The sequence below is a fragment of the Sapajus apella genome, unplaced genomic scaffold (genome assembly GCF_009761245.1).
Source record: "Sapajus apella isolate SASKATOON/1434 unplaced genomic scaffold, GSC_monkey_1.0 scaffold101, whole genome shotgun sequence".
NCBI lineage: Eukaryota > Metazoa > Chordata > Mammalia > Primates > Cebidae > Sapajus > Sapajus apella.
Window position 1 is genome coordinate 6,269,205 of NW_022437041.1, and position 17,722 is coordinate 6,286,926.

A 17,722-nucleotide genomic window follows, 5' to 3' on the forward strand; every position below is an offset into this window, starting at 1 on the left:
ACCTGTAATCCCAGCTCCTCGAGAGGCTGAGGCAGGAGAATCGCTCAACCCTAGGAGGCACAGGTTGTGGTGAGCCGAGATCACGCCACTACACTCTAGCCTCGGCGACGGAAGAAGACTCCGTCTCATAAATAAATAAATAAATAAACAAACAAATAAAGACCATGCCATGCACAAATAGCTGGTATTTTAGAAATGAAGATGTCTAGGTAGGCACAACAAACACCCACACTCACACTCCCAGAGGCAATCCAACCATCAGCACGAGGCTCGGCCATGGACTCTGAGGTTGTATCATAGCGGGAAAGAGGTCAGCGTGATCAGAAATGCATGAGCCGCAATCTTGGTTGTAACCCAGGCCTCAGCATCCTCATAAAGACAGGACTGTGAAAACTAGCCATAAAAATAAAGCATTTAGCACAGTGCACAACATTCACAGTACTTACCATCACCTTCACCATCCCAACAACTCCAAAGCGGGGCCATTTTCCCAGCTGCCCTATTGTTTCCCGACTCAGAGCTGGGACGTGTCACTGTCTTCCACTCGCTCCTTACTTCCTACTAGCTTTATTGACATTCAGTTTACATAACATAAAATTCATCCTGTTAGTGTCCAATTTAGTAGGTTTTAGTGTCACAGTTAAGTAACCATGACCACTATACACTTCCAATACGTTTTCATCTCCCCAAAAAAACAGCATACCCCATATTACTCCTTCCCCAGCCCCTGGCAGCCACTAATTTATGTCGGTCTCTATGAATTTGCCTATTGTAGCATTTTATGTAAGTGGAATGACACAACATGTGGCTTTCACGTCTGGCTTCTTTCACTTAGCATACTGTTTTCAAGGTTTATCCATATTTTAGCATATATCAGTCTTTTATTTCTCATTATGGCTAAATAATAGTCCATTGTGTGAAAGTATCATCATATTTACCTATTCATAAGTTGATGGACATTTGGGTGGTCTCCACTTTGGGGCCATTATGAATAATGTTCCTATGAACATTCCTTTACAAGTGTTTGTGTGATCATGTATTTTCATTTCTCGGGTATATACCTAGAAGTGCAACTGTTGGGTCATATGTAACTCTCTAGTCAACCATCTGAGGAACTGCCAGATTGTTTCCCAAAGCAGATACGCTCTTTTACATTAACACATAGAGTGTATTCCTATTCCACTTTTCCTACAACCTTGCCAATACTTGTTACAGGTATTGATCAACTTACGACCTATGCAACTTATGACCATTCGACTTTATGACCACAATCGCTAGCCACGACTGCTCCGCTGTAGATTTTTGGAAACACTACAACATTTTGATGTGTATCAAGAATATCGCTACGGCCTGGGAGGCTGTGACGACAAAGTGCATGAATGGCATCTGGAAAAATTGTGTTAAGCACTATGTTAATGATTTTGACGGATTTGACAGTGAACATGAACTTGAAACGATTCGGGAAAAAATAGTAAAACTCGCTAAAGACCTTTCTTTGGAGTGTGAAATGGAAGATGTCGAACAGTTGCTAGACAAGGAATCCGGAGAACTTACAAATGAAGAGCTAATCGAACTGGAAGAAGAAAGAGTGGTGGAAGAAGAAAGAAAAGAAGCAGAGAAAGAAGAGGAGGAGCCAGAAACAAAGTTCACCACTAAGGGATTACCAGACGGTTTATCTTTACTGAATAAACTTCTTATACATTTCGAAGCAATGGACCCAAACATCAAACGATTTTCAAGGATTGAACGGATGGCGCACGATGTGTTTCGTCTGTATCATGAAATTTATGAAGAAAAAAAGAAACACACAATTCAAAGCTCACCATGTTTATGAAAAAACCAACTCCGGTAACCCCAACTGCTGCCTCAGATGATGACATCAACGTTCCACAGCCAAGCACCAGCGGCCAATACAATGTTTCGTACATGTTTATATTTTTTGATATGTTTTGCAATTGGGAAAATGTTTCCTATGGTATTTTTTACACCTGTATTTTGTATTTTTGCATGCACCTGTATTTTGTAATTTTGTATGTTCTGCAAATATTAAACCAGTCATACTGGTAATGCAGTGTTTTACTTAAACCTGACGAATGTAAAAATAAGAAACAAAATGGTGTAGAGATGATACAAATGGCATAAAATGAATAAAGAAAATTATGATATATAACAATAATGAAAGAAAATTATGATAAAATATGACTTAAAGATTTTTATCACATCATTTCACAGTACTGTACATATAGCCTACTCAACTTACGACCGAATCGTGTTACGACCGGTCTGTCGGAACCAATCGTGGTGGTAAGTCGAGCACTAGCTGTACTATCTTTTGGACTACAGAATCCTAGCAGTTAAGGTATCACAGTGTGGTTTGATTTGCATTTCTCTGATGGCTAATGATATTGAGCATCTTTTCATGTTCTAATTGGCCATTTGTATACCTTCTTTGGAGAAATGTCTATTCAGGTCCTTTGCGGCCCGGCCCCTTTTTTTTTGAGGCAGAGTCTCACTCTGTCGCCCAAGCTGGAGTGCAATGGTGCAATCTCAGCATACCACAACCTCCACCTCCCGGGTTCAAGTGATTCTTCTGCCTCAGCCTCCCAAGTAACTGGGACTATAGGCACACACCTGGCTAATTTTTGTATTTTTAGTAGAGATGGGGTTTCACCATACTGGCCAGGCTGGTCTCAAACTCCTTACCTTGTGATCCGCCTGCCTAAGCCTCCCAAAGTGCTGGGATTACAGGCTTGAGCCATCATGCCCAGCCCCTTTGTCCATTTTTAAACTGGGTTTTTTATTCTTGAGTTGGAAGATTTCTTGTTTCTTTTCCGAGATGGAGTTTCGCTCTTGTTGCCCAGGCTGGAGTGCAACAGCGCTAACTCAGCTCACGGCACATCCACCTCCCGGGTGCAAGCGATTCTCCTGCTTCAGCCTCCTGAGTAGCTGGGATTACAGGCACCCGTCACCACACCCAGCTAATTTGGTACTTTTAGTAAAGACGGGCTTTCTCCGTGTCGGTCAGGCTGGTCTCGAACTCCCGACCTCAAGTGATCCACCCTCCTTGGCCTCCCAAAGTGCTGAGATTACAGGTGTGAGCCACCACGCCCAGCCAAGTTATATGTTTTTTTAATAAATATGTTCTAGATTCAAGTCCTCGCTGAAATATATTATTTGTACATATTTTCTCCCATTTTGTGAATTTTCTTTCCACTTTTTTTGTTTGTTTGTTTTTTGAGACAGAGTTTCACTCTGTCACCCAAGCTAGAGTGCAGTGGTGTGATCTTGGCTCACTTCAACCTCCGCCTCCTGGATTCAAGCAGTTTCCCTGCCTCAGCCTCCTGAGTAGCTGGGGCTACAGGCATGTGCCACCACATCCGGCTAATTTCTTTTTTTGAATTTTAAGTAGAGGCGGGGTTTCGTCATGTTGGTCAGGCTGGTCTTGAACTTCAGACCTCAAATGATGCACATGCCTCGGCCTCCCAAAGAACCGGGATGACAGGCGTGAGCCACGGTGCCCAGCCTCTTTCCATTTTTTAATGGTGTCTTTTGAGGCACAAAAATTGTTGATTTGTACAAAGCTAAATTTATCTATTTTTTTTCTCTTGTTGCTCATGCTTTTGGTGTCCCATATAAGAATCCATTACCTAATCCAAGGTTAGAAATTTTATACCTCAAGTTTTCTCATTTTAGTTCCTAAATTTATGTTTATAATCCATTGAGTTAATTTTTGCATATCATGTGAGATTGCAGTTCAACTTCATTCTCTGTGCATGTGGCTATCCAGTTTTCCCAGCACCATTTATTGAAAAGATTACACTTTTCTCCAGTGAACTGTCTTGGCATTCTTCTCTCTTTTAAATACACATTCAGAACATTTCATTCTTTGCAGGTATCTATCAGTCACATATTGTTATTTTCCATCTATTGAGCCTTATATTACTCTCTTTAAACATGCAAATCTTTGAAGAATATATATAAATCTCTCCTATACTTACACTTGGACAATCATTTACATTTAGAAACATTTAGCAATTACCTACTTTGTGCCAGGCAGTATTCTAGATGCTAAGATACAATCCCCATGAGGCAATATGAGTTCTTGGAGATGACTATAAATACACGTTGTATTCCGTGACAGGGCGGGGGGGCAGGGGGAGCCACAGAGCCACAGACGCTGAAAGAACAGAATACCTATTTCTGTGATGAAGGTCCTAAAAGGGTTACACTGAGGAGGGACAGCAGAAAGAACAAATGAATTGCCAAAGAAAGGCTCTAGATGATTCCAGACAGGGAAAAATGATGGACACGAAAGTGTGTATTTGGAAAGAGGCCCAAGGTATCTAGAGAACAGAGGTTTAACACATGGACTGTGGGGTGACAGGTAAAGGTACCTCGAGAGGCTAGCAGGGTTGAGTGTTATGGATCTCATACACCATGCTCCAGAACTTTAGCTATGTTTGTACGCGATGGCAATCAATTCTAGACCTGAACAAGAAAGTCATGCATACTTTGGGAAGAGGACTGTGGGAATAATTGTACAGAACTGACTAGCATAGCGACAGATTAGCACTGAGCACTCCTCACATATGTCCAGCCTGCAGGGAGAGGGGGGACTCTGTGTGTGTGTGTGCGTGTGCGTGTGTTTCTTTCTTTCCACAACTGCGTGACAAAAATGCATTTTGTTCCTATCTCTTGCTGATAACAAGACAACCAAGACATTTCATACTTGGTTCTTCCTCATTTCACTGACGTGTGATACTGCCAGCCTTAAAGAAGATGTTATGCACACATCTTACTGGCTTCTCAATTCTATTTTCTTCATATCAGCAATCTTTTTCAGATGCTCTACTGCGAACATATCATAAAAGATATAATACTATCACTGAAGGTCATTTAACTTTGGACCTATCTTCTGGACAAGGAGCCCAAATGAAATGATGTCAGACATACACATGCCTTACAGACTGCTTCTTTCCCTTTTGCAATTCAAAGTCTTCCGTTTTAACTATTCTTCCAATAGTGTTTAGCATATTCTGCTGTAACTATCAGCTGGGAACGAGCGTCAGCAAGCTTCTTTCATCATTTTACACAGGTGAGTCTGCAGCTCTACTTTTACTCTTTCTGTCTGGATTTTCCAGAGGTTTTCCAGAACCAGAAATATATCCAAGTCAAAAAGTCTCCATTTTTTCGACTACATGAAATGAATATTTTTGCATTTAATATAATCACAGCGATACTACTGGCAAGAAGAAGCACATTGACGCTTCTCTCCAATAGCATGTTCAGTTTTTAACTGGCATTCCTTAAATGGGCCTTTAGCCTAAAAGGAGGTGTTATTTTTGCTGTCACAATGGTGAGAACTGCACTCTGTTCAATGGAATGAAACACTTCCTCAAAATAAATGAGCGGGAGACATAATGGAATTCTACGTTCCTTGTTCTTTTCTGTTAACTGACTGCTGATGTGAATGTGATCCATCATCTTGCATCCCTGCTGGAAGGGCCTAATCGACACCCCTTCCTCCCTCCAGTGATTCTTATTTACAAAGACCTGTGTAAAATAAGTCATTTATTTTCAACAGCAGGAAAGCTGGCCAGCAATCTGACTACATAAAAATTAAATAAATATCGTCAAATTGGTTCACATAAAAAAAGAATGGAAAAAAATGAAATTATAGTGGCTGCAATATGCCTTACACATGAAGAAATGGGTAAGTTTTCATATCAGAGAAGGATATATCTTTGATGCCTGCCTCCGCTTCAGCAATTTTCCTAGGTAGCTGCCAATTTTTCGCCCTACAAAATCATTAAAAACTGAAGTTGCGTATTTTTAAACCACTTTAAAAGCAGAGGCTGAGAGACAGAGAAAAAGCACAGAGAAAAGAAAAATCCATCTGGAAAGGTATAATCCAAAAAATGTTAATATAGTGATTATCATCTCTGGATAATAAAATTGTAAATATTTTTCCTTTTATGCTAAGTAGGAAGAACAAAAAAGACAGAAAGACAGTTTGTTAGATAGGTATTTGGAAAGGTACTTATGCAGAAAGAAACGGGATTTGCATACGGCGTTGGGGCCCGGACAAAAGCCAAAATAGATGCAGATGTCCCCGTGTTCTAGCCATCCAAAACATTTTATACCTTATTCAGGCACAGGAACGTAACTTCATCCTTTAAAGCTTTTTTACCCTTCCAATAGATCTCTGAGATTGCTATTCCCATCATTTTACTTAGCAAACCAAGGTTCAGAGAAATTCAAGTGCAAGTAGCCAAGTTCTCATGTTATACTCAGTAACTCCTCATGCCTGGGTTGTGCCACATCATGGAGACATGGAACTCCATATAACAGAAGGCAGGCCCTGTTTATGTGAACGATGTCTCCTTTAATATGTTAACTGAGTAAATCTATGAATTTTCTTCCAGAAAGCTGTAGTACAGGTGGAAGGAAATTTCTAAAACAGGAGACTCCCTAAAGAAATTACCACCAAACAATCAAATATAAAAACCCAACTTGGCAGAGGACAGTCTAGTAGGCATTCTGTGTTTCCTTTTCTCTGGCTCTCTGGTACATCAAGTGGCAAGACATAAGAAGTGCCATAAAATCATGGCAAACCCAGCACTATGGTGCCTAAATTAACTCCTGCAATATGGCTTTGAAGCCTCAACATATATTCTGTTGGAGCAACGACAATGTCCATAGTGTGTAGGGAAGTCCATCAAATGGATTACCTGTGAGATATAACCTGGAGGCACATGAATGGGAGGAATGGATCCATTGGGTGACATCATGGGAACTTCAGCAGGTCCTAAAAGAGATGAGTCAGATGTTAACAGCGGAAGAATCATGCGTTATTCAAAATAATCAATGTTTTCAATGTACTATCCAAACTGAAGATAATTACTTAATTTTCTCTTCAAAAGTTGGTATATACTGCCTTAAAGAAAACCTGAAACCATGAATGAAAAGGAATTCTCCAGCTATACAACTCAAAGAAAACAAACAACCCAAAACTATAAGCATCTTTATAAGTATTTAGTGATTCTCAAAGCCTCAAGTTCCACAAACCAAGATTGCTCAGTTAACAGTAGTCTAACAGAATAGGGCAAAGAGTTTCTTTCCTTTTATTTGGCCTTTAAAAGAATGTATAATTAATCAATGTTTCAACAAATCAATTATAAAATTATTTTCTATTCTGGTTTAAAAAGCTCCTATAGACTTTGGGTTTATAATTTTCAGTTAGATTATTATTTTCAATAAATAACTGTAACATGCCATAATTAGAAACAGAAGAAATCCTTAAATCACTCCAAACCAACTGAACTTAGTCTATCTCTTATAAAGACAGAGAAAAAATAGATCATATTTTAAAATAAGGAACAATCAAACACATGCCTGCCAAATTTACTTGGATTATTTCAAAGTAAAGCATTAAAGTAACAAGAAATTTGTTTCAAAATAGGAAATTCAGCTTTCTGATCCACCACCTGGGGTGAAACCACAACCAAAATGCAGATTTTTGTGAAAGTCCTTACAGAAAAACCACCACTCTCAAGGTTGAACCCTTGAACACAATAGAAATCCAAAGGCAAAGATCCAGAATAAAGAAGGAATTTCTCCTGATCAGCAAAGACTGATCTTTGCTGGCAAGCAACTGAAGGACTGACATACTTTGTCTAACTACACATTCAAAAGGAGTCTACTCTTTGTCTTGTGTTGGGACTTCACAGAAGTCAAACCACCTCCAAAAAGAATAAACACAATAGAAGATTAAGCACGCTGTCCTGAGATCGATAAGGTGGATGACAACAGCAAAATGAGTGGCCTTCATTAGCAGTGGCCTTCAGATGAATGTAGTGCTGGAGTTGTTCTGGCAGCCACAAACATCTGACAGACATTCTTGTGGCAAATATTGTCTGACTTACTGCTTCAACAAAGCAGACGACAAGGCTGGGCGCACTTGAGCCCAAGAGTGAGATACTATCTCTACAAAAAAATTTAAAAATTAGCTACGCATGGTGGTGTGTGCCTCTGGTCACAGCCACTTTGGCTCAGGTGGGAGGATGGCTTGAGCCCAGGAGATCAAGGATGCAGGGAGCCATGATCAAGCCACCACACTCCAGCCTGGGCACAGAGCGAGACCCTGTCTTCCCAAGAAAGTTTTTAAAACCAGAAGACAAGTAATTGTGTATGAGTTGTTAAAAGACGTGAACAACAAAAAAAGTAAATCCAATGAATGTTAATTACGTGTCTAAAGCAAACAAGGAATGGCAAGGTTAACAGTTACCTAAGACATAGTTTTGAGTTAATATTTAATTACAAAGCAACTGGCCATTGTTACATCAAAATCAACTTCAAACACCTTTCAAAGGTCTAATGGTTAAATAAATGGTTTCCCGAGAAGTGCAAGCACCTCACGGCCACTGGTTTTCTGTTTGGTGGCTGGCTCACCCATTTACCAACCCACCTCCCAAATGTCAACAGAAAACTATATGTTTCTAGTCTGAGATGCACTTCCTGGCTCCACGTGCCTTGCATTGTTTATTTGCTTTATCCTAATGAAGTTGTGCTGTCAGCAATGAAAACTGCTCAGCTGGAACAAGAAAAAACCAAGGGAAATACAACACTTTATTTGGCAGAAGGCAGATCCTGCCATCCAGTGCTGCATTTGCCTGTACATACAATGCACCCTTCACTTCACAGTACAACCCATTGACTACTTCACAGGGGAGGACTCAGTAGGGGCAAGAGGGACAGGGACACTGGTGAGCATATGAACAGGTCTGTGAAATAGGGGAAAAAAACAGGACCACGGCAGAAAAATGTATAATATTTATCTAACATTCCAAATGCCAAGAGTTCACTCCAAATTCATGGCTAATACACCAAATCACTAAACTATCTGATCATCTCTATTAAAAAACAAAAACACAGCAGTCTCTCACATGTAACATGCTCGCAATAATTTAAAGCAGAAGAAGAGAATGGCATAAAAATAGATTGTTGCATGACCCAATTTAATTCTGAAGTATAATATAAACGAATACATCCACCAATTGCTGAAGGCACTGGTTTCCAAACCCATTTTTCTCCTCAGCTTCGGCATTTCTGACATAGCCATCAAGAGAGTTGGGAATTTACTAAATATTTGTATTTGAATTGACTCACTTGAAATACGAGACAATGATCTCTGCCTCATCCAGAGGACTCCCTGTGAAATTCAAGGGTTGATGGACATGGCCCGACGGAGCAGATGTTAAGAGTGTGGTCTGCCCCGGAACAAATAAACTTAATAAACATTTATAGAACTCTCCACCCCAAATCCACAAAACATACATTCTTATCAGTACCACATCACACCTACTTTAAAAGTGACTACATAATTGGAAGTAAATCACTCCTCAGTAATTGCATAGCATTTCACAGGTTTAAATGAAATATTGGTTGGCTGTTTGTTATTTTCCTCCCTTATTCCTTCCTGTCTCCATTGTTAAGCACAATTATTGGCATAAAAGAGGTTTTCAATACCCATTTTTAGACTGCATTCTAGCCTGGGCAATAAAGCAAGACTCCTGTTCTCTCTCCCTCTTTCCCTTCCTCTTTCTTTTTTTTTCTTTCTTTCCCTCTTTCTTTTTCTTTTTTTCTCTCTTTTTTCCAAATAAATAAAATAAAATAAAAATAAGAGTGTGGTCTGCCAGGTTTTATTGCCCAGCTCACCATTCACACTGGTTGTGACTTTGAACAACTCACTTAGCCTTACTTCTTTTTTTTTTTTTTTTTTTTTTGAGAGAAGGAATTTCGCTCTTATTACCCAGTCTGGAGTGCAATGGCGCGATCTCGGCTCACCGCAACCTCCGCCTCCCAGGTTCAGGCAATTCTCCTGCCCCAGCCTCCTGAGTAGCTGGGATTACAGGCACGCACCACCATGCCCAGCTAATGTTTTTGTATTTTTAGTAGAGACGGGGTTTCACCATGTTGACCAGGATGGTCTCGATCTCTTGACCTCGTGATCCACCCGCCTCGGCCTCCCAAAGTGCTGGGATTACAGGCTTGAGCTACCACGCCCGGCAGCCTTACTTCTTAATAGTCATAAGTGAGAATAACAGTTCTTACTTCATAAGGTCAGGTATAAAGATTAGATTTAATATGTGCTAGTTATCATTATTTTTTGTTTGTTTGAGTCGGAGTCTCACTCTGTCACCCAGGCTGGAGTGCGGTAGCGTGATCTCAGCTCACTGCAACGTCTGCCTCCTGGATTCAAGCAATTCTCCTGCCTCAGCCTACCAAGTAGCGAGGACTACAGGCGTGCACCACCATGCCAGGCTAATTTTTTTGTACTTTTAGTGGAGACGGTGTTTCACCATGTTAGCCAGGATGGTCTTGATCTCCTGACCTGGTGATCCTCCCGCCTCAGCCTCCCAAAGTGCTGAGATTACAGGCGTGAGCCACCATGTCCGGCCAGTTATCATAATTTTTTATAATGCTTTTAATAATTTTATTGATAGCTTTGGTTGCTTTAAAAAAAATTTTTTTTCCTATTACGTTTTAAGTACTAAAGCTTTTTAATAGTCCTGCCCATCGAACATAAAATCAAGAAGTATATACTTCAGACAACATTGACTTAGGGGACAATCCTTTCTCATTAAGTAAAAATAAAATGTTTCACAGTAGAGTGTGAACAGATGTGCTACCACCTCAATAAAGTACAGCTAGTGCTCGACTTACGACCACGGTCGGGACCGCGGACCGGTCGTAACACGATTTGGTCGTAAGTTGAGTAGGCTATATGCACGCGGAGATGGTAGTGCTGCCGGAAGCTGGTCCGCACTGTCGTACACCCAGCTGGGCAACGTTTGCGCTGCCAGACGCGGAGCAGTTGTGGCTGGCGATTGTGGTCGTAAAGTCGAGTGGTTGTAAGTTGCGTAGGTGGTAAGTCGATCAATACCTGTATCGCTTTGTAATCACCAAAATGTATACCATGCAAATAGTCTCTTAACTCCAGGCATGACCCCTAAAACTGTTAAAGTCATTTGTGTAAAATGCTTTAAAGAATGTAGGACAAGTATGTGATTTACAGCTAGAAAAGGTTTTCTTCACAGCCTTGATTTCGAGAGTAGCCAAATGACTTTAACATGCTTGTTTCCCTTCCTTTTGTCACTGTCATCAAAACCATTTCAAAGGACACTTAAAAATATGCAGTAATAGCTTCCAAAACTCCACCTTGCCTTAGAACCCCAAGTTCCTCTCCTTTCTGAAATAAACCATTGCACCTGTAGGCATTTCGGAGTTTAAAAGGCAGCAAAATAAACTCTCATTCACCATGGTGCTATGACAAAGCAGTTATTGTCTTTCTAACATTTAATTCCCAGTCTGTGAGTTTACGACCTCTGTTCAACTGTGTTTCAGAATGTCCAATATTACTGTAATCTTTCCCTAATTAAAACACTAATTTATCTTCCTAAACCTCCTAAAAGTCTTAAACACCTGCGAACATTTAAATTGATTTTTCATTTACTTATAGAAAACCTTGAACCAGAAAGTCAGTCACAGAGCTGCTTTATTATTCAATCAACAGCAATTAATGCAATGATTCTACGACAGTATTCACACACCAAAGAGACAAGAGGAAAGACCAGCAACACTGTATTCTTAGGACCACACAAGTTCTCGGAGACCTCCTGTGCCTCCACCACGGCTGTACGATCATTCTGCCTCATCCTCTGTTTCTTCCCTGCTACCAGGGATCCTCAAGGGCAGCGGTGCCCAATCCCCAGGCCACGGACCACTGTCGGTTTGTGGCCCATTAGGAAACGGGCTGCACAGCAGGACGTGAGCGGTGGGCAGGCGAGGATGACTGCCTGAGTTCCGCCTCCTGCCAGAGCAGCAGCCACTTTCCATTCTGGCAAGAAAGGGAACCCCATCACAAAGAGGGATCTGGGTTGTGTGCCTCTTATGAGAACCTAACTAATGCCTGATGATCTGAAGTGGAACAGTCTCATTCTAAAACAGCCCCCCTCATCCCCAGCCCGTGGAAAAACTGTCTTCCACGAAACCAGTCCTTGGTCCCACAAAGGTTGGAAGCCCCTGCCCTAGAGCGCACCCATCTCAGAAGCTATCTTCATAGTATTCACCCATTCTTGGAGCACACAGAACTAGACTGATTAGGTGAATTAAAAAAAAAAAATTAGAAATCTCAAAGTGGTAGAAACCAGGAATCCAGAGTATAAATCATCGTTTAAACAAGTCTTAGAAAAAGACCAGCTATACATTAACTATACTATACTTCTATGCACTTTTAAAAGGTATTTTTATAATCTGAGTAGTCATGTAATACATGGTGCTAGTGCTTTTATGACAAAATGGCTATGTTTCAACAATAGCCCTTAGCTGCAATAGATCACATTCTTTCCTAAATGATTTAAATATCACCTTGTTCAAAAAGGATGTAAAAGAGTTGACATCACAACATACCAAGATAAAACGAATGAGAAAATAAAGCAAAGATGAAATAATGCTGTGATAAAATTCAATTATGTCCTATAAAAGTGACCCTGCGGTCTTTCTAAATAGCTGAGGAACAGAAATTCTTGCTGGCAGAAGTAGCCATAAGGCCACAGCTAGTAGGTAAACAGATAATAATGGTGAAAGTAATTATCACAACAAATGGTCTAAATACAAGTACACTTAAGCTGTTTACAATGGGTCTAAGACTGCATACAAAATGTAAGGTCTTTTGATGAATCTCATAAATGTCTAATGATGAATCTCTCTCTCTTTTTTTTTTTTTTTTTGAGACAGAGTCTCGCTCTGTTGCCCAGGCTGGAGTTCAGTGGCACGATCCCGGCTCACTGGGTTCAAGTGATTCTCCTGCCTCAGCCTCCCAAGTAGCTGGGACTACAGGCTCCCACCACCATGCCTGGCTAATTTTTCTATTTTTAGTAGAGACAGGGTTTCACCATGTTGGCCAGGCTGGTCTTGAGCTCCTGACCTCAGATGATTCGCCTGCCTCAGCCTCCCAAAGTGCTGGGTTTACAGGTGTGAGCCACCGCGCCCAGCCCTAATGATGAATCTTTTATCATTCATGGTGACTCAAGACTCTTACACAAGCTAAGAGATAATATAGGCACTTTGGTTAGCCTTGACATTCTTTTTTTTTTAATTATTCAACACTGATTAATCTCACAAGGGAACTAAAAGGAATACAAAGAAAATAAAGCACAGACACTAACTTCAAAGACATTTGAACTCTACTGCAGTGATTCTTCAACTTCAATGTGCATCCACATCACCTGGAGCATTTCTTAAAATACAATAGGCCCCACTTCCCACAGTGTCAGAATCAGAAAGTTTAGAGGGATCTCCAAGAATGAATATTTCTAACGGGTTCCCAGGTGGCGTGGATGCTGCTGTCTAGGGACCATGCTTTGATAAGCTCTGACTTCGTGGGACAAAAGACTGTAAAAGAGCCAGACTTTCCCCCTAACATCAGGAACTAGACATGGACGCCCACTTTCAGCACTGCTATTCAACATTGTGCTGGAAGTTCTAGCCAAAGCAATTAAGCAAGAAAAAGAAAGGCATCCGAATTGCAGGAAGTAAAACTCTATCTCCTCACATATGACATAACCCAACATACAGAAAATCTCAAAGATCCCACACAAAAAATTACTAAAGCTAACACACTAATTCAGTAAAGCTACAAGATATAATATCTGCACACAAAAGCCAACTGTGTTTCTACACACCAGCAATGAACAATCAGAGAATAAAGAAAACAATTTCAATCATAACAGCATCAAAAAGAATAAAATATCTAGGAATAAATTTAGTCAATGATCTGTATACTAAAACTACAAAACACTGCTAAATAATGGAATGAAACAGATTTAGTTGTTTTCTGTTTTTCAACAGAGCCAGAGTCTCACTATAGTGCCCAGGCTGATCTCAAACTCCTGGGGCTCAAGTGATATATCTCCATCTCCAAAGTACTGGGATTATCAGCGTAAGTCACCACACCCAGCCATGGAAGATTTATTATTAAGCTAACAATAATACTCAAAGTGATCCAGAGTCAATGTAATCCTATCAAAATTCCAGGGACCTCAAATAGGCAAAAAGAATGAACCTGGACCCCTAACTCATATCATATACAAAAATCAACTCAAAATGGATCACAGATCTACTTATAGAAGCTTTAAAAAAAAAAAAAATAAAACTCTTAGAAGAAAACAGGAGTAAATCTTCATGGCATTGCATTTGGCAACACATTTGTAGACACCAAAAGTACATGCAACAAAACACAGATAAAATGAACTAAACCAAAATTAGAAACTTTTGTGCATCAAAAGACATTACTAAGAAAGTGAAAACACATCCTCTAGAATGGGAAAAATATTTACAAATCATATCTGGGGCTTGTATCCAGAATATATCAAAAAACCTCTCACAACTCAACAAAAAGACAAACCACCCTACTTAAAAATGGCTAAAGGAACTGAATAAACATTTCTCCAAAGATAACATGTAAATAGCCAACACACAGACACAGGCACACCCATAAGATGTTCACCATCATTAGTCATGAGGAAAACACAAATCAAATCACGGTCAGATACCACTTCACACACACTAGGATGGCTACTGAAAGACACGCACACAGACAATAACGAGCGTTGACAAGGTTGTAGAGAAACTGGAAACTTGTACACTGCTGGTAGGAAAGTAAAACAGAAACTGTGGAAAAGTATAGCACTTCCTCAAAAAGTTAAATGTAAAATTACCTTATGACCCAACAATTCCACTTGTAGTTGTATTAGGTTGGTGCAAAAGTCATTGTGGTTTTTGCCATTAAAAGTAAAATATCCAAAAGAAGTGAAAACAGATACTAAAACAGACACATTACAGGCATGCTCACAGCAGCCTGTACATGTGTTCATGTTCACAATACTCAACAGACAGAAACAGCTGAAACATTCATCAGGAGATGGATGGATAAAACGTGGTACGTACCAACTGCAGAATACCACTCAACCATAAAAAGGAATGAAGTGCCAATACACGCTACAATGTTGATGAAGCTTGAAAGCATTAGGATAAGACCCAAAAGATCACCCATATTCTTTGATTCCACTTCTATGAAATATTCAGAATACATACATCTACAGAAACAGAACTCAGATTGGTGGTTGCCAAAGGCTGAGACAGGAGGGTGGATGGAGGGTTCGCAGGACTGAGGAGCAACCACTCAATGGATCCAGCTTTTGGGGGTGATAAAAAACATTTTGGAAACAGAGGTAGTGGTTGCATAACACTGTGATTAGGTGTATTTGCTAAATGAGTTAATTTCATGTTTTACGCATTTCACCTTAACAAAAAAAGAATTTAAAAATTATGCAAATAGGGCCGGGTGCAGTGGCTCAAGCCTGTAATCCCAGCACTTTGGGAGGCCGAGGCGGGTGAATCACGAGGTCGAGAGATCGAGACCATCCTGGTCAACACCGTGAAACCCCGTCTCTACTAAAAATGCAAAAGATTAGCTGCGCATGGTGACGCGTGCCTGTAATCCCAGCTACTCAGGAGGCTGAGGCAGGAGAATTGCCTGAACCCGGGAGGCGGAGGTTGCGGTGAGCCGAGATCGCGCCATTGCACTCCAGCCTGGGTAACAAGAGCAAAACTCCGTCTCAAAAAAAAAAAAAAATTATGCAAATGACCAAAAGAAAGATAAGATAGTACAATGGGGGTTGCTAACAAGCTACCAAAGAGCACCTGCGTCTAATGTCTGAGGGCACATCTTCATTGCATATACATTCATATTTGGAAGGACACTATTTCTAGATGCAGTGCCATGCAAAGCCCAAGAGATGCATTGTCTATTCACAAGCAACTGCGGGGAAACAGACATACAAACAAATAAACACAAGGAGGCATTTCAGGCACTGTCTACATTTTACAAGATTTACAAAGATTATTATCCTGTGGAAACCTCAGTAACTGCAGAACCGAGGGGGTTAAAGGCCCTTAGGACATAGTAGAAATCTCATAGTTTAAAATAAACAAACTGAGGCCCAGAAGCAAGTTGACCAGGCCAGGAAAGAACAGGCAAGGGATGGAATGACAGGGTTGAGAACTCAGTTCTTCTTGTTTTTCTAATTTCACTTTCCTTTGAAAGTAAGGTCTCTCGTTCCTGAAAATGCTGCTGGCAAACTCGCTTTCTTTCAAGGTGTTATTTTCACACAGAAGCTAGGTACTGATGGCACATTCCTCTGGCTCAGGTAAAATGACAAGGGCATACTGGTCTCTCCAACCTATAACTACTTCTTCCCAAAGGCATCCAGCCAGAGAGTTAACAAGCCAGGAAGGCCCTAGGGAGGCTTGGGTTTGTACCTGGACACCAAGACTTTCTACATGACCTTAGGGCACATTACTTAAAACTCTCTGATCAGCACTTTACTGGCCTACCAAAAGGGAAGACTGCTGCTAATTTCAAGGGTGGTTTTGGGGCCTGGAAGATGTAACGCATATAAAGTACCTAGCACTGTGCCTCGAAAAATAAGATCTTAACAACTTTAACACTGCCCCCAGTAGAAGAGAAATATCATGTGAACAAAGAGGTTAATACAGCGTAATCATTCACCACAGAGGCCAAATGAGTTACAGTTTCTTAGGTGAGCAAGTGAGCTGTTTTGCTCTTCACATTCTTTCTTCCAAAATATGTTTCCATCTTGTAGCTTGGCAAGAACATGCTCCTCTTGAAAATGTAGTATCTTCATGATAACCTAATTATGGTTATTTAAAAAGAAGAAGAAGGAGAAGAAGAAACAACGGAAGGGTGGTTGCTTTGTCACAGCTGTCTACTCTCCCTAACCCGAGTCCTCTGTGTCTCCCAAAATTACCTGTTCTGTTTCCCCAATTTCTAGGAAACCCTGGAAAGTTGGGCGTGCTAACTTTCAGAATGTCCTCAGATAGCTCTAAATCAAAGGACCAGTGTCCCCCGCCCCCCCTTGTCTTTTCCTGAAAGTTGATCTTCTCCATTTCTCTGGCATTGGCTTTATTTCAAGAATTTCTAGTCTGGTCCAGTAACTGTCTTTAAAAGGAGCAAGTGAGAAAAACAACAAATTGTTCAATGACTAAATCTTCCTGCTGAAATCTTAACATATATCACTATCAAGAACCAAAACTGAGGTGCTGATAGAATTCCTAAGTAAGGGCAGCCACCTCTTCTCACTTAGCCATTTCAAATCACAAGGCCTGCATTAGTTAACAATTCTGTCATGCCAATTTGAAATTCAAGTCTTTTCTTTCAAACATTCCTCTTTGAACTTGTTTTGTTACTTAGGTGTTGTAAGAGTATCAGGAGGAGGAAGACCAGGGTTTAATTCTCACATCATAAGACAAGCTTCTTAACTCCCAATTTCCCTCAATTTCCATAAAATTGAGGTATCCACCCAATTAGCTACTTTATCAAGTTTTTTTAGGATTAATTTTTTTTAAGAAAAAAAAAACTACATAGTTTCTATGTGAATATATAATGCTATACTTTTGTTAGCTTATGTTTTATTAAATTCAATCCACATTCATTGTGCAAGATGATGTAAGGAATTAAAAGTCACACAGAAGATTTTATAACACACAACAAACTACTGCAGAAACCAGCAGCAATTGTTTGATTAGAGGCAAGAAACCCTGGAGCTGGATAATAAGAATAATCCTCCGAGTGGGTGGG

The 17,722-nt window shown here is 40.3% G+C and overlaps 1 protein-coding gene across 3 annotated transcripts in view; it reads right to left on the reverse strand.

Annotated features, from left to right (window-relative positions):
* Window positions 1-17,722, reverse strand: part of FNDC3B (fibronectin type III domain containing 3B) — a 370,196-nt gene that overhangs the window by 164,277 nt on the left and 188,197 nt on the right. For all 3 annotated transcript variants that reach the window (XM_032258261.1, XM_032258262.1, XM_032258263.1), the window contains exon 4: window positions 6,732-6,808. In XM_032258261.1, the coding sequence (XP_032114152.1) occupies window positions 6,732-6,808 (77 nt within the window). The remainder of the gene's footprint in view (window positions 1-6,731; window positions 6,809-17,722) is intronic.